Source organism: Halichoerus grypus, chromosome X, assembly GCF_964656455.1.
Source record: "Halichoerus grypus chromosome X, mHalGry1.hap1.1, whole genome shotgun sequence".
Taxonomy (NCBI): Eukaryota; Metazoa; Chordata; class Mammalia; order Carnivora; family Phocidae; genus Halichoerus; species Halichoerus grypus.
This window is the reverse complement of record NC_135727.1, coordinates 51,848,212-51,871,646: the sequence shown is the minus strand read 5'-3', so window position 1 is coordinate 51,871,646 and position 23,435 is coordinate 51,848,212. Positions and strand designations below refer to the sequence as shown.

The following is a 23,435-nucleotide window of genomic DNA, read 5'->3' as shown; positions in this document are numbered from 1 at the left end:
AAATTTGAGGCTTTTGATTTGACAGTACTTCTGAGATGATGTCCCTATGGTTACAAAAATATAGAAGTATTGCTTTATTGAAATGATGAAATGGGCAGTTTGAGATGCTAACAACAGCAAAGTAAGGTGGAGAATAGGAACTTAATGCCTGTTACCTCATCTCAACTACTAGGCTTTTGCCCTGCAAGGCCATGGCTCTTTAAATCCCCTTTAAATCTAGTACACTAGCAGAGGGAGAGGGACAAGCAGACCCTACGCTGAGTGTGGGGCCTGACAGGGGCTGGATCTCAGGACCTTGAGATCGTGACCTGCGCAGAAATCAAGAGTTGGACACTCAACGGACTAAGCCACCCGGGTGCCCCTACAAAAAATCTTTAAAATAAAGTATTTGAATGTCTGAACCAAATGTTCGTTTTGGATAACAGGTGATTAAATGGCCTTGAATTGCCTTGATTGGTCTCACTGGTTTATAAAGTTCAGAGTGAGTAAAGGATCTGAAAAGTAAAAGGCAGGCCTTTGAAGAGTACTTCCTTCTGTTACTGCCACTGATCTGAATAGGCATTGGGCAGAAATTTTGTCCAGAGAAATCAAACCCTGGATAAGTGGTTGATATAGATGGCCTTACTTAAGGGCCCTATTAATCTGAAAAGTATATTGAGGTTATTTTAGGGTACTGCTCTATTAGAGCTCTCAGTATTTCTCTATTGTGATCTTTCATTAATCTCATCTTCAACTAGACTGCAAGCTCCATAAAGGAATAATGCGTGTTTACCTTGTTTATGATTGTATTCCTAGTACTCAGCACTGAACTGGTGCATAGTAGAAGCTCAAATATTCATTCAATTGAACCGGATATGGTTTTCTGTGTCAATTTGCCCTTCTTAGCAAGAAACTTAAAGCTGGGTAAATAACTGACCCTTCATTTTTATTGTGATGGCCAACTTATTTATTTAAAAGAGAAGAAAATAGTCAAATTGTGTGACTAAGTTTTTTAGCTGATGGTGAGACTTTTAAATTATATACAGTTTAGTTGTCCAATTTCTGTGGGAGTCATTGCACAGTGTTTATACAACATTGTATTACCATGTAATAGGTATAAGAGTTGAATCTTTACATATTGCTGTCTTTGTTAATTTCTGCTTGATTGTGAAAATTAAAACTTAATTTTCTTGCAATAATGACTCTTGTATTTCTATCAGCCATTTCTCTTAAGGGGTTGAGACTCTAGAGTGATACTTTTATAATTATACAATACTCATAATACTGTACTAAGTTATATTTAATATAACTGATCACAAATGAAGTTTAATAAACTCTAATTGCTTGACTAAGTGCAAGCTTATTGCTTTTCCAGAGTTGATTTTAATGGAAATACATGGTCACTATACTTATTGGTACAGTATGCCCTCAGCCTAATGACTATTACCATTCGTTTTGCACAGTAAGAGCTTACTAAAATGACTTTAATCAGTGCTTTTAATTCAGGGGTGTGACTCTAATAAAGGTTTTTTTTTTGGTCATTTTTGCTTAAAAATTTTTAACTGTATAATAGTAGCTCTATAGTTTGTACACAGGGGTAAAATCTATGTCTGCTTACATGTCATGTGAGAGAGAGATGGATGTACCTATATAAATTACATTCAGGTAAAATTTGAGAGCTTGTCCCTATAGAACATCATTATGAATGAAAAAAAATTTTAGGATAATTTTTTTTAAAGATTTTATTTATTTATTTATTTCACAGAGAGAGCACAAGCAGGGAGAGCGGCAGGCAGAGGGAGAGGAAGAAGCAGGCTCCTTGCTGAGCGGGGAGCCTGATGTGGGGCTCGGTCCCAGGACCCTTGGGATCATGACCTGAGCTAAAGGCAGATGTTTAACTAACTGAGCCACCCAGGCGCCCTAGGATAATCTTTAAATTTTTTTAGTTGAGTATAGTTGACACACAATGTTACATTAGTTTCAGGTATACAACATAGTGATTCAATTTCTTTATTCATTATGTTATGCTCACCACAAGTATAGATGAAAATGTATCTTAATACAACCATTTAAAAATATGTTTTAAAGTTTAGTTTACATAAAAATGACTGCTTAATCTTGTCAAACAGCTCTTTATAGTTCCGTGAACTGTTTCTTTTAGTGGTGTCTGTTTTTGTGCCAGTACCATACTGTCTTGATGATGACAGCTTTGTAATAGAGCTGGAAGTCCGGAATTGTCATGGCACCAGCTTTGCTTTTCTTTTTCAACATTCCTCTGGCTATTCGGGGTCTTTTCTGGTTCCATACAAATTTTAGGATTATTTGTTCCATTTCTTTAAAAAAAGTGGATGATATTTTGATGGGGATTGCATTGAATATGTAGATTGCTCTAGGTAGCATTGACATCTTCACAATATTTGTTCTTCTAGTCCATGAGCATGGAACGTTTTTCCATTTCTTTGTGTCTTCCTCAATTTCTTTCATGAGTATTTTATAGTTTTCTGAGTACAGATCCTTTGCCTCTTTGGTTAGATTTCTTCCTAGGTATCTTATGGTTTTGGGTGCAATTGTAAATGGGATCAACTCCTTAATTTCTCTTTCTTCTGTCTTGTTGTTGGTGCATAGGAAGGCCACTGATTTCTGTGCATTGATTTTATATCCTGCCACATTACTGAATTTCTGTGTGAGTTCTAGCAGTTTTGGGGTGGAGTCTTTTGGGTTTTCCACATAAAGTATCATATCATCTGCAAACAGTGAGAGTTTGACTTCTTCTTTGCTGATTTGGATGCCTTTTATTTCTTTTTGTTGTCTGATTGCTGTGGCTAGGACTTCTAATACTATGTTGAATAGCAGTGGTGATAGTGGACATGCCTGCCATGTTCCTGACCTTAGGGGGGAAGCTCTCAGTTTTTCCGCATTGAGAATGATATTTGCTGTAGATTTTTCATAGATGGCTTTTATGATATTGAGGTATGTACCCTCTATCCCTATACTCTGAAGACTTTTGATCAAGAAAGGATGCTGTACTTTGTCAGATGCTTTTTCTGCATCTATTGAGAGGATCATATGATTCTTGTTCTTTCTTTTGTTAATGTATTGTATCACGTTGATTGATTTGCGGATGTTGAACCAACCTTGCAGCCTAGGGATAAATCCCACTTGGTTGTGGTGAATAATCCTTTTCATGTACTGTTGGATCCTATTGGCTAGTATTTTGGTGAGAATTTTTGCATCCGTGTTCATCACGGATTTTGGTCTGTAATTCTCCTTTTTGATGGGGTCTTTGTCTGGTTTTGGGATCAAGGTAATGATGGCCTCATAAAACGAGTTTGGAAGTTTTCCTTCCATTTCTATTTTTTGGAACAGTTTCAGAAGAATAGGTATTAATTCTTCTTTAAATGTTTGGTAGAATTCTCCTGGGAAGCCATCTGGCCCTGGGCTCTTGTTTGTTGGGAGATTTTTGATGACTGCTTCAATTTCTTTAGTGGTTATAGGTCTGTTCAGGTTTTCTATTTCTTCCTGGTTCAGTTTTGGTGGTTGATATATTTCTAGGAATGCATCCATTTCTTCCAGATTATCTAATTTACTGGCATATAGATGCTCATAATATGTTCTTATAATTGTTTGTATTCTTTGGTGTTGGTTGTGATCTCTCCTCTTTCATTCATGCTTTTTTTTGGGTCATTTCTCTTTTCTGTGTGATAAGTCTGGCCAGGGGTTTATCAATCTTGTTAATTCTTTCAAAGAACCAGCTCCTAGTTTCGTTGATCTGTTCTACTGTTCTTTGGGTTTCTGTTTCATTGATTTCTGCTCTGATCTTTATTATTTCTCTTCTCCTGCTGGGTTTAGGCTTTATTTGCTGTTCTTTCTCCAGCTCCTTTAGGTGTAGGGTTAGGTTGCGTATTTGAGACCTTTCTTGTTTCTTGAGAAAGGCTTGTATTGCTATATACTTTCCTTTTAGGACTGCCTTTGCTGCATCCCAAAGATTTTGAACAGTTGTGTTTTCCTTTTCATTTGTTTCCATGAATTTTTTAAATTCTTCTTTAATTTCCTGGTTGACCCATTCATTCTTTAGTAGGATGCTCTTTAGCCTCCATGTATTTGAGTTCTTTCCGGAGAACTGTTGGAAAGTTTTGAGCAAAGGAGTAACATAATCTGAATTTGGTTTTACCAGTATCACTTTGATATGTTCAAAATTGACTAGGATGGTAAAGTTGGAAGCAGGGGACAGACAGGCTAGGATGTTATAGAAATCTAGGTAAGAGGTGATGATGGTTTGGGCTGGATCTTTGCTTTAAGATTACTTTGGCAATGAGGAGAGAATGGAAACAGAGGTAATTACTAGGAGGCTGTTTCCAGGGATTAGAATCTAAAATGGAATAGTTTGTATGCAAATGAAGAAGAAATTGCAGAACATATACTGTGGGACTTAACAACTGCTTGGCTATAGGGAATGAAGGAGTGACATGGAAGTCTTAAACCTGGATAAATGGAATGTGGATATTACCATTAACATAAATGTTACTTACCCTCCTTTTTGAAAGTCTGTTCTGATCCTCTGAAACAGCATTTTTACCCCTTTGTGCTCATGTATTTCCATTGGTTATAGTGGAACTCATTTTTCCTCCTGCCGTCCTCCTTGAAAGCTTAGAGAAATGGTTTGACTCTTAGAATTGTGGCAGTATTAAGAAGTAATTAGGAAGGTAAAATTTAAGAATTCATTTCCATATACATTTTATGTGGATTATAACCAATTAGCCACATGTGAGTTCAGTAGATTACATGTAAGACATGTTGGCAAAGACTTTGGGTGCCCGGGGAATGCTCTTTGGTAAGATGCTTGACTTCCTGGGTAATGATGGGAAAAGGCAGTTACCTAAACGGAATATCTGTGAATTTGAGATTACCATGAACTGTTTCAATTCAGTAATTCAATCTTAATATCCTAGATCTTGATTATACTAACTGAAAAGTTTATATGTTGACTGAGAGTTAGTGTGTAGTCATAACCAGATAGATCTGTGGTCCGGGCAGGTAACTTAGCTTCAGTTTCATAATTTGTAAAATGAGAGGTTTTGACCAGATCATCTTAAATTCCTTCCAACTTTAATATTCTCTAACTCCGTACTGTGAGATTAAGTATGGACAAAAAAGTTAATTTCAAAAAAAAAAGCAAGTGGGGTTATAGAAGAAAACTCAAATTTCTTCCCATAAGATGAGGTAGAAATATAACTAGCAATACTTTTTTTCTTGTTTCTGTCCCCCCTGATCAAACTGTCACCATACATTCAATTGAGATATAAATTTAAAGCATTCCAGACATATTTGTACCTTAAGCTAGATAATTTGACTGAATCAAATTATATTTTCCCTTTACATTCTCACTTTGAAGATACAGATGTGTCTTTGAGTTTATATCTCCAAAGGATAGAAAGAAAAGAAGTAATTGCTTGAAGAACTGTATAATCTGCCTACTAAAACAACAGGTGGACCGGTACATATCTGGATGGTGGCATGGTATCTGAGAATTTGACATTTCTCACTCAGATTTTACGTTACAGGCAATCATGAAGCTTGCCGTTGTACATAAAGATTTTCTTTAACTCAGTATGAATATTAAAGAGGAAATATGTAGAGATAGTCCTCTGTGAATTAATCTCTATTAAAATGGCTTTAGTTCTGATATGAATATTCACCCTTCTTTTTCCCTAGGCAATAAAATTTGATTGGGGTGTGATGAAGACATAGTACAAAAATGTAGAAGTATAGGTTCCTGAGGGAATCAATGGATTAAAATTAGAAAAAGAACTATACTTATAATAGTGTATTTGTCCCAGCTGATCCAGAGGAGAATGATCCTTTACAGCATTTGGTTGGTGGTGTTTGAAGACAATTTCATGAGATCCTGAGACCAAATAATTCTCACTTACTTAGAACTCATAATGAATTCTCCTTACCAGTGAGATGACCACATTTTTCTTAGTAAAAAGGGTTGTGAGCAAGCTTGACAAAGTTGATGCACATCATTCAGCTTCTGTTGTAAGACATAAATGCATAGGATGTGGCAGAAAGATTAATTTCAATTCTTAACTGGTGACTTTTAAAAATCTCTTTCCTTCCTAATCAAAATTTTTAATTAGCATTGCAGCATATTTATAATATAATACCTGCCCTTCATGCTGATCATATGTTATTATAAGATCTTGAATTACCTTCTCAATCATGGAAGATTACTAAATTATTATTACTTTGCTTTATTGTAATATTGCTTTATTACTTTAGTATTGCTGTACTCTAATCAAATAGTGGTGCCCATTTTGATGTGTGGTAGTTTTTATTAACCACTGTTTTTTATTAACTAAGATACACCATTTTAAGTGCTTCGCAGCATTAGAAGTAGAAAACCACATGCAAAAAACAAGTGTTGGAATTTTTGAGAAATGGACATATGTTAACAGAATCTGTTAATTCAATTTTATCTAGAATATTTATAAAGATGTCCTTTATCAGATGTAACTGAATTCTACATTCAGCTGTTTCATTTTATTTCATTAATATTAAATGTGACATTTTTCCTATTTTTAAAAATTTATTTATTTTAAAAGTATGATTCATTCTAAAACTTTGAAAAAACTTGAAAGGGCTTATGACTTTGCTATATCTTTTCTCATGTTTGAGCACTATGGTGATGATGTCTGATCCAAATCTGACTTGGGGACCTTGCTAGTCATCTTTAAAAACAAATAGCACTCAGAATTCAATAAATTGCTATCACCTTATAAAAACAAAACAAATAGACACACCCATCCAAATCTTCATTTTTAATCCTTAAAGAGTTTTTTTCCTTTTGTAAAGAACATATGTGGTTATATATTTAAACTTTTGATAATTCTTTTTGATTAGTTATAATTAATAAAATGAATGGGTATCACTTATTAATTTGTTTGATCTATGAATTTCTCTTATCTGACAGGTATTCTTTTTTTTCCTTTTGGTTTTAATAGAACATTCAAATAAAAACTTTGGCAGATGATGTGGTAAGGTGGTCTTAGTAGCATGTTGTTATGTTACTTATGCATGTTGCCTATTTTACTAAAGTGGGTGGACATTAAAGCATTGATATATGTAAGATATAAAATATATCTAGATGTTTACAAAGTACAGTATAATGGAAGATTTGTCAAGAGAGTGACTTTTCTTTTTATGGATATTAAAGAATTATATGAGAGCTAAATAAAATTTTGATATTATCCTGATATATACCTTAACCAAAATTTTTTTTGTATATAAATCTAACTCTGGAAAATACAGATTTTTTCTTTTTTGATAGCTAAGTAAACTGTGACTAAGTAAAAGATTAATATCAGTATTGGGGGAAATTAATTTAAATTAGAAAGGAAGCTAAGTTTATCATGTTAGATATGTGCTTTTAAATTTAATATTCTTAAATATTTTGAGCTGAGGCTATCATAGTAAAACTTATTAAAAGTTATGGGCTTAACATTAAGTGTGCCCTTTTATAGCTAAACTTTTAAAATACAGTATTTTAAGCAGTGTCAGTTTTTTTCTTTGTGAAATTACAAATAATGTAAAATATTGGTGATTCAAGGAGGTAAAAGCGTATAGCTTAACTTCATTTTCTTATCAAGTTATTGCTGAAAGCAGAAGCCTATTTTCTAGATAGAAATGAAGGGCATAGTGGAAGATCAAGGATATATGTAAATAATGCTACTCAGTAAAAAGCTTGCACTACAAAAGTGACATGAAGGGACATGAACAGAGATACATTGATTTAATGGTCGATTGCATATTTAAGTGCTTTTATGTCCACCATATTTTTTAGTGAAATTCGACTGTTGGATATTACTCAAGCTTATTTGGGATTACTTTATATTTTTTCTTGAGTTGTTTGAAAATACATATCTAAACCAACTTAATTTCCCTCAAAGAATTAAAAGAAAATTGGAGTATAGTTCAAGATAATTTGAAGAAATGAATCTTAATGTGAACAGTGGGATCGGAACCAGGGACTTACAAATTTAGCGAGTCATTTTTTCTGTGAAATGAGAGAGTTGGTTTAGATGATTTTTCAAATTTCTTCCCAGCTCTAAAACACTGTGATTTATATAATCTCTTTGTAGGAAACCATGTACTAAAATAATTTTTGTAATCCTAAATAAGCTACATAAAACTGCTTATATTTCTTTCAAAGTACAGCTTTCAATTAAAAAAAAAGTGTTTTTTGAATCAAAATGAAAAGTATGTTCTTTTAATGGGAAGGGAGTCAACAGAAATTTATGTAAATTGCTGTAATAACTTCTGTGATACAGTTTGTACTGTTGAAACAATTTATAAGGACTCAGTAACATGGCAGTGAAGATTACTGTCCTCACATCTAACGTGTGCTTGTTTAACATGAGCTGATGGTATGCATGTGCTTTCTAACAGAAACCAGAATAAAACTGAGTTACATTCAGTTTTATGGACATTACTAATTTTTGAGGTCTGATGTTTTGTGGTTTAAAACAGATTGGGGTGTTTACATGTACCTGCAGTCATTAACACACTTTATGTGAAATAGCAAGCTAATTATTAGAGATTATGCTAAGTATTAGAGATTGTACATGGAATCAAAGTTTCAGAGTCAATATCCATAAAACATCAAGTTCTTCATAATAGTATTTGTAGGAATAAGCTATTTCTATGTATGTTAACATTGCCATTAAATGGAAAAGGTGATGTCTTGTTATCCCCAGTTTCTAGGGAAAAAAAGCAAGGGACATAATAGTAACATCAACAATAATAATAAATAGCAGCTAAGTGCACTAAACATATCAACTTATTTAAATCTCCGAATAACTCTGTGGTATAGGTAATATCATTATTTAACATATATTAACTTGTTATCTGTATTTTAAAGACTATTTATTTATTTTAGAGAAAGAGAGAGAAAGAATCTCAAGCGGACTCCACACTGAGCATAGAGCCCTTCATGGGGCTTGATCTCATGACCCCTAGATGATGACCTGAGCCGAAATCAAGAGTTGGACACTTAACCGAAAGAGCCACCAGGCGCCCATTGTTATCCATATTTTAGAGATTAGGAAACAGAACGCACGTAATTTGCACAGGGTTCCTCAGCTAGGAAAGGGCAGATTCAAACCCAGACAGTGTGGCTTCAGAGTCTATGTTCTTAACCATTATACTCAACCACTATGTGACAAAGTACATAGATACTTGTCACAATTTTTGGCACTTTGAAGAGTTAAACATTACTGTAATTTCCCCCTTAGAATTGAATATTGGAGCTCTTTTTATTTCCTTTCTTTATTTCTCATGGTTCAAAAGTTGCCACCAAAGCTACATTTTCCCTTAAACAACCACATGACTTTGATGCAGGACTTTTTTTTACCTACTTACTGTGTAAAACAGAAATAAGAAGGGACTAAGGTTTACTTTTGAGGAATACTTTTCACACCTCAGACTTCGGAGACTGAAGAACTACTACAAGTTTAAAAAATTGTACAATCTCTAACTAGAGCTTGTTGCTTAAAATAAGAGTTTGTCAAAAGACAATAATGATATATATTATACTAAGTGCCATTTTGATGTTTCAGTACTTCGTATTTGTGATTCTGGGTTTCTCTCTTAGAGTTTCTTACTTTTTTCTTTGTAGCGTGACCGAATTACAAGTTTTAGAAAATCTACTGTCAAAAAAGAAAAACCTCTTATTCAACATCCTATTGATTCTCAAGTTGCAATGAGTGAGTTTCCAGCAGCTCAGCCATTATATGATGAACGATCTTTGAATTTGTCAGAAAAGGAAGTACTGGATCTCTTTGAAAAAATGATGGTAAGTTAGACCCCTACTTTTGTTGTAATTTTAAAATTTGTGTGTCCAAAGTAGCATGGGGTTTTAAGTAGGTATGTTTTTATGGACTGTTTTTTTTTTAAAGATTTTATTTATTTGACAGAGAGAGAGACAGCGAGAGAGGGAACACAAGCGGGGGAGTGGGAGAGGGAGAAGCAGGTTTCCCGCTGAGCAGAGAGCCCGATGCAGGGCTCGATCCTAGGACCCCCGGATCAATGCCCTGAGCCGAAGGCAGACGCTTAATGACTGAGCCACCCAGGTGCTCCTGGACTGTGTTTATATCATGTAAAAGAGACCAGAAGCCTGTTGATACAACAGAACTGTTTTCAGAAGTATCTGTTTTTTGAACAAAACATCCTAACCTATTACTTCTACAGTGACCTCCAGAAAGCAGGGGCTCTCTTATTTATTTGGGTTCTCTAGTATTTTGTAGTCTCTGGCACATTGAATCAATTTTTTAATTAACTAATTTGTGTTTCTGTTTCTGTGAAGTAAAACAGGCCAAATTTCACTTTGCTGAAAACAACACAAGGTATCTTATTGGGTATATGAAATAGAGTTGGGAAGACAGAGGGTAAAACAAAAACAAAAACATAGAGGAGAAACAATGCCTGGGAAGAGAAGGAAGATGGCAGTGGAGTAGGAGGACCCTAGACTTAACTCATTCCCTGAACACAAGTAGATAACTATCAAATCATTCTTAATACCTCAGAAATCAACCTGAAGGCTGACAGAACAAACTCTACAAATAAAGGGAGAGAAGAAGCCACATCAAAGAAGGTAGGAAGTGCAGAGATGTGGTTTAGGGGAAAAATGGATCAAAGCTACTGAGGAGGGGAGGGAACTGGTCTGGAGAAGGGCTAGAGAGAGAGAGAAAGAGAAGCACATGGGGGGATATACATGGAGAATGTTTCCCCAAAGCTATTGGCTTTGGAAAACAAGAGGGGCTGAATTTCATGAGTTCTTGCAACCAGTAGGGATTAAAGCCTGGAGTTTTGGAAAGCCAGGAAGCTTGGCCGGGATAGAGCCCTGAGGGCACCACCCTGCTCCTGGAGAGAAGGCAGGCAAACAACCCAAGGACAGATGGCATGGAAACAGCGATCTGAAGAGCACCTGGAATGCATGCGGATTATTCGCTATCTCTTGAGCTTGCCCCTGAGAGGCAGCATTCACTGAGATACCTCTCTGGGAACAAAGGAGCTGGCTGGAGCCATTCCCCTCCCCCACACATAAGACCGTAAAAAGTGAACCAACTGCTGGAAGCAGCACAGCACCAACACTGGCTGCATAATTTGCTTACACCAAGCCCCACCCCTCTGTGCTCCATTGGAGCTACCCTTCTCAGGCTTGCTTCAGTACCAGCACGGTGGGCCTAACCTCCAGAAGACCAGCATAAACCTCTGACCTCACCACATCTCCTGACCAGAGAGTTTTGCAGGGCCTCAGTTCCAGTGGAGGTGGTGACTCACTTCACAAGCAGACCAGAGCACACCTGGTTAAACTTGCCACATTCAGGCCCGGGACCAACACTGCCCACAGCAGGCAAGGAGAGCTTTTGGAGAATACTGGCCTGAGGGATAGAGCAGCCCCAAAACAACAGCAGAGTAGATGCAGCACATACCATAGACACTCCCTGAAGCTTCAAGCCTTGGGCACTACATGACCTCTTCATATGGCCGTTACTTTCAGGAGGAGGAGACATAACTGGCTTTTTTAACACGGAAGAAGACAGAGACTTAGAGAAAATGCAAAGATGAAGGAATTTATCCCAAATGAAAGAACAAGATAAGGTCTCGGCTACAAATCTAAGTGAAGCAGATACAAGTAACATGCCTGATGGAGAATTTAAAGCAGCAATCATAAGGATACTCACTGGGATTGAGAAAAGAATAGAAGACATCGGTGACAGCCTTACCACAGAGATAAAACATCTTAATTGACCTAGCAGTAGCAATTGAGACAGTTGATCATTCTCTCCAATTTGAAATGCTTCCCCCCTCCCATACCCCCCAACATTGATTGGGTTTTCCTCCTGCTTCTTTGGCGGCTTCTTTTCAGTCTTCTTTGCTGATTCCTTTTCATGTTCTTAACCTTTAAAGTAGAGGCCCAGGAATCAGTGCTTAGACATCTTTTCCTCTCTACGTTATCTTCTTTGGTAATTACAACCAATACTGTGCTTTTAAATCCCGTTTGTGTGCTCACAGTTCTCAAATTTACCTCCATCTTAGTCCTCATGTCTGAACTCTAGACTCATATCAATTCAAAATCAACATATCCATCTGTCCAGTTACTCAGGCCAAAATCTTTGGAATTGTCTTTGACTATTTTTTTTCTTACCTTTAATTCATTTTGTAACCCATTAACTCTTCATTCAAAGTAAGGTACTTGGAATAGCTGACCATTTCTTAACTACCTTGACTGTTCCCACACTAGTTGAAATCTTACCTGGGCTGCCACAATAGTGGTAGGACTATAGGACTACTACTATTCATTGGTTTCCATGTTTCACCGTGACCCTCTACAGTATATTTTCAATAGAGAAATATTATCCATTTAAATCCTGAACAATATCATATCAGTTGGCTTATCAGATCTCTCCCATGGCTCCCATTTCACTTGGTGTACAAAAGTCAGTACACTTATAATAGCCTATAAGGCCCTATATGATCTGATCCCCACCTTACCTCTTCAATATCTTCCTGTGCTACTCTCCCCATTTGCTCACTCTGTATCAGAGATGCATCTGCCTTTTTCCTAATTGTAGCCCTAGGAAAACAATGATTCTTGGTAGTTTCTAAATTTTTCAATTTGTGTACAGTGTTTATAGTGTTTTAACACTTTTTATAACATTTCTGTTTTGTGGTTTGAATATTCTAATGTTTATTGAGAATATTATCACTTTCCTCTTTAAATGCATGTTTTTTTAAAAAAAAGATTTGTGGATTCATAAATGTGATTTAAAGAGGTACAACTTAGAGCCACGTTTTCTCTATTGGGAATTTTTCTTTCCATGGGGAATTTCAGAATAGGAAGTTAGAAAAATATGATTTGATTAAAAGTAACCAAAAGATCAATAAATATTTTTTAAGGATTGTATCTCTTCTTTGAGAGAAGTCTACTTGTACATTGAACGTTAGGTATTTTCCGTTATCTTTAGTTTGACCATAATTAATTTATAGTGAAGAAGTTATTTTATGAATTATCATAGCTTTCATTTACTATGCACTTACTGGCCAGGCATGTAACTAAATAGTTTATATGTGTTATTTCAGTTGATCCTTATGAAAATGCCACAAAGTAGGCAACATAGTTTTATTCCATTTTTAGATAAGGAAATTGAAGCTAAGAGAGAGTCTGAACAAATTGGTTCTGTAACTTGCCTAAGCTAGTAAGTGGCTGAGCTGGAACATAAATTTAGGTACATAAAAATGTAAAAAAATGGCATTTTTGTAGCATCTATCTTTTTTTAAAAAGATTTTATTTATTTATTTGAGAGAGAGAGAGAGAGCACAAGCAGGAGGAATGGCAAAGGGAGAGGGAGAAGCAGGCCTCCCACGGAGCAGAGAGCCCAATGCGGGGCTCGATCCCAGGACCCTGGGATCATGACCTGAGCTGAAGGCAGATGCTTTATCAACTGAGCCATCCAAGTGCCCCTTGTAGCACCTATCTTTAATAATGTTTCATTTAAGCTAAATATAAAATTAATACATTTTCCTTGTACATATACTCAGTGGAAGTAGAAGGCAACTCAGAAGTATATTGGTTAGTAGGCAAAGCCAGTTTGGGATGGATTATTTCCTACTGATGATGCAAAGTTGTCTGTAATCTCTTTTTACAAAGCATCAGTTGAAAGAGGCTGAAAATTTATAATGGAAAACTGTTAAAATGCCATTATCTAAATTGATTGGGAGAAGACACTTAAGTGGTTCTGTTTCTAAAAGACAAGTAGATTTCCCAGCATGAAATTTCTTTTATTTGACTCTGTAGGTGTCCTTTCTTGTAAAAATAAAGTAATAGATGTTCTTGTCCTACTTGATGGCCATTATGATACTCTTGTTTTTCTTGATTCTCACCTTTTATTGTGCTATTTCTGTTGATTGGCTTTTTTACACTTTGGTGAACTACAAATAAACATTTAGGCCATTTGACCTAAACACTCAATATGTGTTTTAGGATACATACCAAGGTATAAAATATTCTCAAAAATTGTACAAAATAGCACAACATTATACACAGTAATCATGTATGAGATGCTTGACAAGAAATAAGTTACCTTAAAGCTGCTAGTAAAATTTATTATTTGGAATTTCTGGGTAATGATGTATTTTGGTAAGACTTTTGGTGAAAAGCTTAAATAATGAAAGGTAGTATTCAAATATAATCCTGTCTTACTTGATAATTGAAACTCTTGTTATGCTTGAGGATCATATCTCTCAACAGCAATTCTCACTGTACAGGCTTGTAAATGTGGATATTAGGGGATATTGGGTTAAATCTGGAATTACTATAGGACATAATTTTTTAAGTACTAACTCTGATTACTATAACTCTTAGTTCATTACTAATAGCTTGTTTTAAAAATCACTTGACTCTTTATTGCTAAGTAAAATCATGCAACAAGTTCAGTTAGCTGAAAGATCTGAGTGGTTAGATTTTACTTTACTAGTGTATTCATAAATTACTAACGTTCTATTGATTCTGATATCTGTTTTATGCATTGGTATGTCACTTTTCATATTGTAGATATTCAGTGAAACAATTATAGACGGATCTTTTGCGTAATGGTATCAATGGCTATCGCTGACAGATTTTAAAGCTCCAAATTTGAAAGTTTTAGATGATTATTTTATGAAGCGCATGCCCTTTATTAGCAGCCTGTCTGCAATAGTTTATAAGACTGAATTTTGTACTTAGAGTAGTCACTGAGTATTAATTGAAAATTAGGAAGCATTTCTATTAAAACTTTCAAGAATGAAAAACACTTGTTTTTATATGATTTTTATAATTAGCAGCAGGAGTAAATTATGCTTGCTCTTTAAGATTCTTGTTCCCCTCCTCTGCCCAGAGTCATATTTTCAAATGTTTCACAAGTGGGTAAAGGTAGTAGGACCAAAACAGCAATACTGCTACATTTTTTTTTTTTTTTGCTGACTGTAAAAGATGACTGAACTATAGTAGTATTACATATCATCTTTAACCCAGAATTCAAATTTGAATGAGATTCATATTTGTAACCTTTCTCATGTTAATCAGAAGCATTTTGTATTGCTTCTAATTAGATTGGTGAAATGTCTCCTCCTTTCCACTTTAAGTAAATTAATACTGGTGTAATTGAATAATTATTCAATATTCTAAGTTTCATGGCGTTTGAGCTTACCATGGCCTTTGAGAATAACTGAACTGGTTTTTGCACACTGAGTATACTGCCTAAGGACTATTAAATATTTAGTAGTGGTAACTTGTTTTTATACAAACTGAATTAATGGCAGTTAGAACAAGGAGAGAGATATGTCTGGACACTTGTGTTTCCTTTTGAGTATTATTACTCTTCTGTATGCAGTTCTTTTTGGGGGAGTCGAGGGAGAGGGGGTTTCCATTTTAAGCTTAAAAAATAGACATATCGAGACTTCTTGGAAACTCAAGTTGGAATTTGATTTCTATTAGCTAGCAGAAGGATCTGTTGAGTGGAGGTCCAGCTTACATTGGTGACATTGGATTCATATAGATCTGTTCTAACATAGATAATTAAATAGTTTTGTCATATGCAAAAGATGAGACTAGTAATGATTTTTGATTAATTTGTAGGCACACTTCCTTTCAACCTCATTTTAATATGATTCCACATGCAAATTTGTTTTGTACTTTGTTACTATTCAGCAATTTGTATTAATATATTTTGCATTTTTGGCATATTTTAATGATAGTATAGTTATATGCAATAAATACTAAATTATCCCATATTCTGTCTGCTAGGACTGCCATAAATAATCCCGAAGCTTTTTAGTTTTTGTTCTCTCACTTTTGGCTTTCATCAATTTAGTGAGAATATGTGACTTTGGACTCCAGGTGTTGTACTTTAACCCAAGTGTACTTGTTCTCCTCTGACTCTCTCCTGGGTTTCTTTATTATCCAACATTAGTCTTGGGAGTTGGTTAGCTTGGATGAGAACCTTTTACTGCTGTCAGCATTAGTAATTTGAATTAATAGTTAAATTACCATAAAATATAGGTAAACTAAATCTTAAAAATCTATAATAAGCTGTGGAAATAGTTTTCAGAAATGATTAGAAATTGTTCAGATCACATATTTTCCATTGGTTACATTTACATTTCCAGTGTCCTTACTATACATTATTAGACTGAGAGAACACCAGCATCATCTAGATAATATATTTTATTTTCTTACATAGATTGTTAAGAAAAGCTTGTAAAGGAAGAGCAAAACTTATCCAGTAAATAGATCTAAAAGTTAACTAAGGGGCACCTGGGTGGCTCAGTCAGTTAAGTGTCCAACTCTTGATTTTGAATCAGGTCATGAATGATCTCAGGTTCATAAGATTGAGCCCTGCGTCAGGCTCCGTGCTCAGCACAGAGTTTGCTTGAGATTCTCTCTCCCCTTTTCCCTCTGCCCCTCTTTATTTATAAATAAATAAAATCTTTTTTTAAAAAGGTAACTAAATCTGAGTCACTTTTAAATTTCCTTACCAAATATGATTTTCACCAAAGGTTCGCAACTGAGTAGTAGGGTAGGAGTCCCACGAAGAAGAATTAAAGGAGCTAGGGTTTGCAAATTTATCTGGTTGTAGCTGGTAAACTTCACAATTTACTGCCTCTGTTCTTGGTTTGTACATAGAAATGTTTTCCAAAATATATTTTTTGTTTGAAAGGTTCCACTAGTATTTATTGCCATGAATGTATTTCCACAGTGATTTTTTTTTTGAAAGATTTTATTTATTTGAGAGAGTGAGCGAGAGAGAGCATGAGTGGGGGGAGGGGCAAAAGGGAGAGGGAGAAGCAGACTCCCCGCTGAGCAGGGAGCCCGATGTGGGGCTTGATCCCAGGACCCTGGGACGATGACCTGAGCTGAAGGCAGACGATTAACCAACTGAGCCATCTAGGTGCCCCCACAACCATTTTTTTATATGTGCAGTGTGCCAGGTTGTTAAATGCTGGAGGTACAAAGATGAATGCAATACCTCTACTGCCCTCATAGAGTTTAGTCAGGGAGAGAAGAAAATAAAAAAAATGTTTTCAATAGTAGTAGGACAGCTGTGAATAGGCACTGTGGGCACTTAACCCTGTGCAGGAGCTCAGGGAGGAAACAGGGAAGACCTGAATATTCTATGAAACCCCATGTCACTTACGAATTTTCAGTATTTTTTGGCATTAAAGCATTCTCAGAGCTTGAACAATTTAGTTTATCAAGGTCCAATGCCTTCTGTATGCCAGGTACTGTTCTAAGCTCTGAGGAAGAAAGAGCGGAGAGGAACTCCAGGGAATCTCTTGCTGTCAAGAAGCTTATGTTCTGATAGGGGTGATAGAGCAGGACATAATGTGAAATTGTGAAATAGAAAATGGAGAAGTTTATTTGACAACTCTACTGAATGCCAGCTACTTTGTTAGGTCCAGGAAAACATAAAGATGACAAATACACTATCCCTGCCTCTAGGATTTTATTTTGTATGGCTCAAAAGGTAAGAATAGTTTGAAAAAAAGTTTTAACCTTATGTTTTTAAATTGCTGAAAAAAAAATCAAAAGATTGTTTTAGGGCACATGAAAATTATATGAAATTCAGTGTTTATAAATATTTTTGAATGCAGCCATTTGTTTATATGTCATTCCTGGCTCCTTTTGTGTTACAATTGCAGAGTTGAATTGTGATAAAGACCCTGTGACCCACAAAGCCTAAAACATTTACTGTCTGGCCCTTTATAGAAAAGGTTTGTCAACCTCTGCACTAGTGTAATAGTCTATAAACTTCTTGATTTACTGTCCTGTTAGAAAAATATGTATGTTTGAGCAAGTAACCCCAAGGTATTTTATTTAAAAATTTTATACATATATGTATGTATATTAGTATACTATGTCTGTTGTAAAATATAGACATAATAACGAGAAAAACATGAACAAGATTTTAAAATGATTTATTTATTTTTATTTTTTTAAAGATTTTATTTATTTGACAGAGAGACAGCAAGAGAGGGAACACAAGCAGGGGGAGTGGGAGAGGGAGGAGCAGGCTTCCCGCAGAGCAGGGAGCCCGATGCGGGGCTCGAACCCAGGACCCTGGGATCCTGACCTGAGCTGAAGGCAGACGCTTAAAGACTGAGCCACCCAGGCACCCCTAAAATGATTTAAAATTTTATTTATTAATGGTACAAAAGTCTTTGCTGTTATGATTAACTTTTTAGTGAGAGCAATGTCATTGTTTCATTATTTTTTATGTCTTACTTTTAAAAAGGCAGTAATTAGAAGGTTTAGTTCCAGATTCATTTCATTCAGTTATTTGGTTTAATGTCTGTTATAGTTGAAACATAAATCTGAAAGAAATATGTAGGTCCAAATGGAACAAGAACATCGTTAGCAACACTTATTAAATCATAGTATTAACTTTTCTCAGTCCAATCTATGAATCAAGCAAAGGTTTTCTGCTAAACCATGGCTAGTAAACTTCCATCTTCCTTGATGACAGTTCTTCTAACTAATTTGGAATGTTGCATTTTTATATTTTTAAATAAATGGATCAAAATTTGCTTTAAAAAATGGGCCTCAACTAATTTCGTAAGGGTCATGAACTCTTTGCATTTTTACTTCCACATCCATAATGTGGAGACCCTCACCTCCATGTTTGATCTACTCATGTCTATTCACATTGCATCTAATGCCAGGAAGAAGGAGAAAGAGGTGAGTCATGCAATGGTGAAGGAAACTGACAGGGAAGTTGGGTCTGCCAATGTGTTTATTTTTTTAATGAAGTTTATTTGAAAAGCAGTTACTTTCTTACTAATGCTAAACTTTGAAGGGATTACTAGTGTTTTGTGAATGAAAAATGCCTGTCATGCTAAATTTCAGCAGTTTTTAAATATTTTATCGAGATAACCAGAAATATCTGGTACAGTATGTTTTCATGCTCACTTCCTATCTCATTTCAAGATATAAATATTCTATATTCCTTGAAATATCTTGCTTTAATTAAAAAGAACTACATTCTTGACTCTGTAGCACCTTGTGTACTTTGGTTTCAATTTCTTTCTTAGAATGGCTTAAATTTTACACGTGGGGTGACCTTATTCAGGAATCCTTCCCACTTAACAGTTTTTTCATAAAACATCTTTTTTTAAGTAAATCATTTATATTGGTAATATGTTTTTTTCTTTCCATTAGTGACTCAAAGAAAAGTAGTTTCTGTATTTCATTATTGAAATAATCTAGCAAATAATATAAGCTGAGTTGTTTAAAAAAACTATTTTCATTCAACTTTGTGATAAATTTCCCACAGAGTTATTTTTCTACTTGTTTTAGTAAATCTTAAGCAATGATTTCTGTGGGTCTTCTGACAGTATTTGCTGACAAAGGAATGTATTTTAGTTTAATGCCATGTTGTTTTGCATGTATTTCAGCAGCTTCTACCAAGAGTTTCCCCAGTGTCACTGGACCTTTATCTTTTGCTATTAATGAAAGAAAAAGTTCAAAAAAAGCTTCTAAACATATGTCATTAAGTTTAGAAAACTTCACTAAAGTGCTGGATTGAGTATCACATGATTTTAATTATTGCTGAGAAAATTGAAAAAGCTCTCTTCATGTTCTGAATGCTAGGCTTTTAAATGGTCTGCTAATTTGAGGTGGGTTTGTACTATCATTAGCTAATATTTCAAGGTATATGCACATAAAATGGGAGTCATCATTGAAAATGATATATATCCATATTTCAGATGGCTACAGTAATAATTTTTAATCGTGTAGGATCAGCTTATTAGCCTTAGGTTTTCATTATTTTTATCATATGATATGATGAATGAAAGGCTCATACTTAGGAGTAGGATATATAACAGTCTAGCATTTTCTTGTTTCCTTGTGCTTACATTTTTGCTATTTAATCTTTTGTCTTTGCAGGAATCTTTGAATACCACTTTTCCATTTTTTGTTATTTTTGATAGTTGATTTAGTTAAAACTAGATAAAATAATGCGTAAATCCATTTAACCAAGAAAATGGAAGCTGCGGTATGTTGCAGTACATGGACAGTGAACAGAATCACATTGTGAATACCCCACTCTTGCCCTAAGATACCTTATGTACCATTTGGGCCTATGGATCCATTGATGATTCCATTGTTATCATGTTAAATAGTAAACCTTATTTTCTTGTATTTTTTGAATAAAAATGTGTATATTTCACAAATTGCAGTGGATCCTTTATGTAGTCTCTGGACTCTGGAAACCACTGTTTCAGAATTAAGGATTATAGGAAAGTAAAAATAATATTTGTGTTTTCTAATATCCAACATATATTCTGAATTTACCCTCCTGATGGTAAAGTGGTATATGTAGGTATTAAAAGTTACATCCCTCCAATAAGACCTGAAAGCAGAAATAGTTGAGTTTTTGTGCCATACTCAATAACATTCATTCAATATCATGCTTTTTTCTTGCTTTTGGCTTTATACTATTTGCAGAGATAATGTATTTAGACAATTTTTTTTCCTTCAACTTTGTTTTCCATCTGAGCTTTTATATGTTAAATGACTGCAGTCTGTATAGGTAAAGTTAACTGGATCTTTTGAAAACATGAGGTAGTTATTTAATGCCGGGTAGAATTGGCCAACTAATTATGGAGCAAATTCTTGATAATTTTATTAGAGTTTTAGAAATGTTTTATCCTTTCTAGTTCACAGAAGCTAGAGGAATTATGGAATGTATATTTAGAAAAGATTAATTAAATGCTATAAAATCAAAACCATAATCCTTGTCATGCTAGGGCATATTTTTAGGTACTAGCATATCATTGGTTCATTCCATTCAGGGCTACAGTTCCCTTCAACAAGGAAGTTAAAGAATATTTGAATAATTACTACTGAGAAGCAGAAGGAAGAAGGCAAGCATTTGATGGTGAAGCCAAGTTCAGATTTTAAAAGAGCAAGTGGAAAATACAGCCTTAAACTGGGATCAAGACATGTTGCAGAAACAGTTTATAGAACATACATTGAAATTTATAGCAAATTTATAGAAAGAAGGAACAAGTATTCTTTCTTATAGGGAAGAAGAAATGTAAAGATGTAAAAGGTTGACACTAAAAAACAGTGGAAGAGTTAAAAGAAAAAATGTTTGAATATAAGGAGAAAGTTTTCAAAATTATACCGTCACCCATTTAAAAATTTATGAGGGGAGAGAAGGGAAAATGAGAGGGAGTGGGAAAAGGAGAGTGAGAATGAATGCATGCGTGAATGAATGGGTGAATGAATATGAAAATGAATAGGCAGGTGGGTCAACTTTTAACCTCATTTGACTATTCTCATATGGCTCCTCAGTAGTAACTTTAAGAATATGATGTTTATTTGCTGAAGAAGTGAATTTATCTGTAATGGAACATTGCATCATGGCTTGTATGGAAGGAGAAAAAAATGGTTTCGTGTTTATAAACATGGCTTTAAAAATGTAAGTGGTCAGTTATTTAGACTCAAACATTTTTTGAAACTACAAAATACTACGTTCTTCTCATGTATTGTAGAAGTACTAACTAAATGTTATACTGAAAGCTTGCTTTTGTGTTTTGAGTACTGTAAGAACTAGTGAGTTTAGAAGAGTTTCATATTCAATTATGTTGTGTAGAATTAATAGAGTTATGAGTATTGCTCTGTTTAGTTTAATGATTGAATCATAAGGTTGCAGTTAATGTTTTGGAAATACTAGCTATCTAATTGGCAGTATGCATCTTATTTCTGTAAGAATAAAATGAGTCATTGTGGTCTGTTCTGTTCGTATGAATGGTACCTATTCCCAATCAACCTATGTGGCAAATTTATAGGTATAAAAAATGTCAGTAGCTGTAAAGCAAATTAAAATATTTAGAGAAAAGTTCCTAAATATCACATTGGTTCAACAAATATTTATTAAATGCTTAGTCATTCCAGGAATTACGCTCTTTGCTGGGAGTACAAAGATAAAAAAAAAAAACCCAGTTTCTGCCTTCAAGTTAGCATAGAGTTTAGGGGGGATGGATTTATCAGATAGTTTTAGTTTAAGTGCTATAATATAGGAATTAATATGGAAGAATCGAATGCAGATAGTAATTTCTAAATAAGATGTTTCAGGGGGAAATTTGAAGGTAAATCGGAAGGATTAAGAGTTAACCAGATAATGGAGCGCCAGGGTCACTCAGTCGTTAAGCATCTGCCTTCGGCTCAGGTCATGATCCCAGGGTCCTAGGATCGAGCCCCACATCGGGCTCCCTGCTCGGCGGGAAGCCTGCTTCTCCCTCTCTCTCTCCCCCTGCTTGTGTTCCTGCTCTCGCTATCTCTCTCTCTGTGTCAAATAAATAAATAAAATCTTAGAAAAAAAAAAAGTTAACCAGATAAGGATTTGGGTGGGGTCGGTGGGATGAGATGGGGTGAGGGTTATTAGAGGGAGAGGGTGGTGAAGATCACCGCATTCTAGGCAGAAGAGCATCATGAACAAAGTAATGGAAATGTGTAATAGCATAGTGTATGTAGGAAAACTACAAACAACCTTGCAGTATTAAAGCATTCTTTGAAGGCTAGTTAATATACACCAGGCTTAATGTGCATGATCACACTTAAACCAGACAACATTCTTTTGAGGCCTATAATCACATATCCTTATTCTGTCTACCTCCATGATTCTACTCTGATGGCATGATCTTAGCAGTATATGTCATTAAAAATTGAATGGAGGCTCATTACAGTGTAGTAGCACTACCATACTCTTAGGCCTGGCTGTGAGGTGTACAGATACAGACACTCAATCTTGTTGGCATTTCAGAGTTGATTCTACTTGGGGGATGCAGATTCATGCTAACCACATTTGTAGGAGACTATAATTTAGCCAGAATGTTTTGAGGCTGTAGGAACCTAGCCTAGCATATGTGAGCAGTGCTTAGGGGTTTTGATGGAAACAAACACTATGAGTCAGCAGAATGATATGCTGGCCAATAAGGTCATAAAATCAGAGGCCGAATTAATAGAGGTAATGTATTTCAAGATGACGGAGGTGGCAGTCCTTTCCTTCCTTGCATTTATCAAACCAAGCGTATTTGAGAGAAATAAATATGGACACTAAGCCACGTCAAATGAAAATAAGTTGAAGCAGGTAGGTATACTTTAGCCTGAAAGAGAGAATGATGCCTTCAAATAACAGCCTGAAAGAGAATGATGCCTTCAAATAACATAATGGTTCTTGAGTTTATTAACCTCATCTAGTCTGATTACCATCTCTCTTAGTTTAGACTCTTATCACTAGTTGCTTAAATTACTTCAGTAGCCCAAATTATTGAACATAAGGGAATCCGTTCTGGCTAGTTATAGATAGAGATACTAGGTAGCTCTTGAAGATACTAGATAGCTCTTGAAT

The 23,435-nt window shown here is 35.1% G+C and overlaps 1 protein-coding gene across 3 annotated transcripts in view; it reads left to right on the top strand.

Moving 5' to 3' along the window:
- Nucleotides 1-23,435, top strand: part of LOC118553187 (protein diaphanous homolog 2) — a 951,294-nt gene that overhangs the window by 39,812 nt on the left and 888,047 nt on the right. For 2 of the 3 annotated variants that reach the window (XM_078064453.1, XM_078064452.1), the window contains exons 2-3: nt 6,984-7,016; nt 9,656-9,832. In XM_078064453.1, coding sequence (XP_077920579.1) covers nt 6,984-7,016; nt 9,656-9,832 — 210 coding nt within the window. The remainder of the gene's footprint in view (nt 1-6,983; nt 7,017-9,655; nt 9,833-23,435) is intronic. The other variant, XM_078064454.1, reaches the window with a different exon arrangement.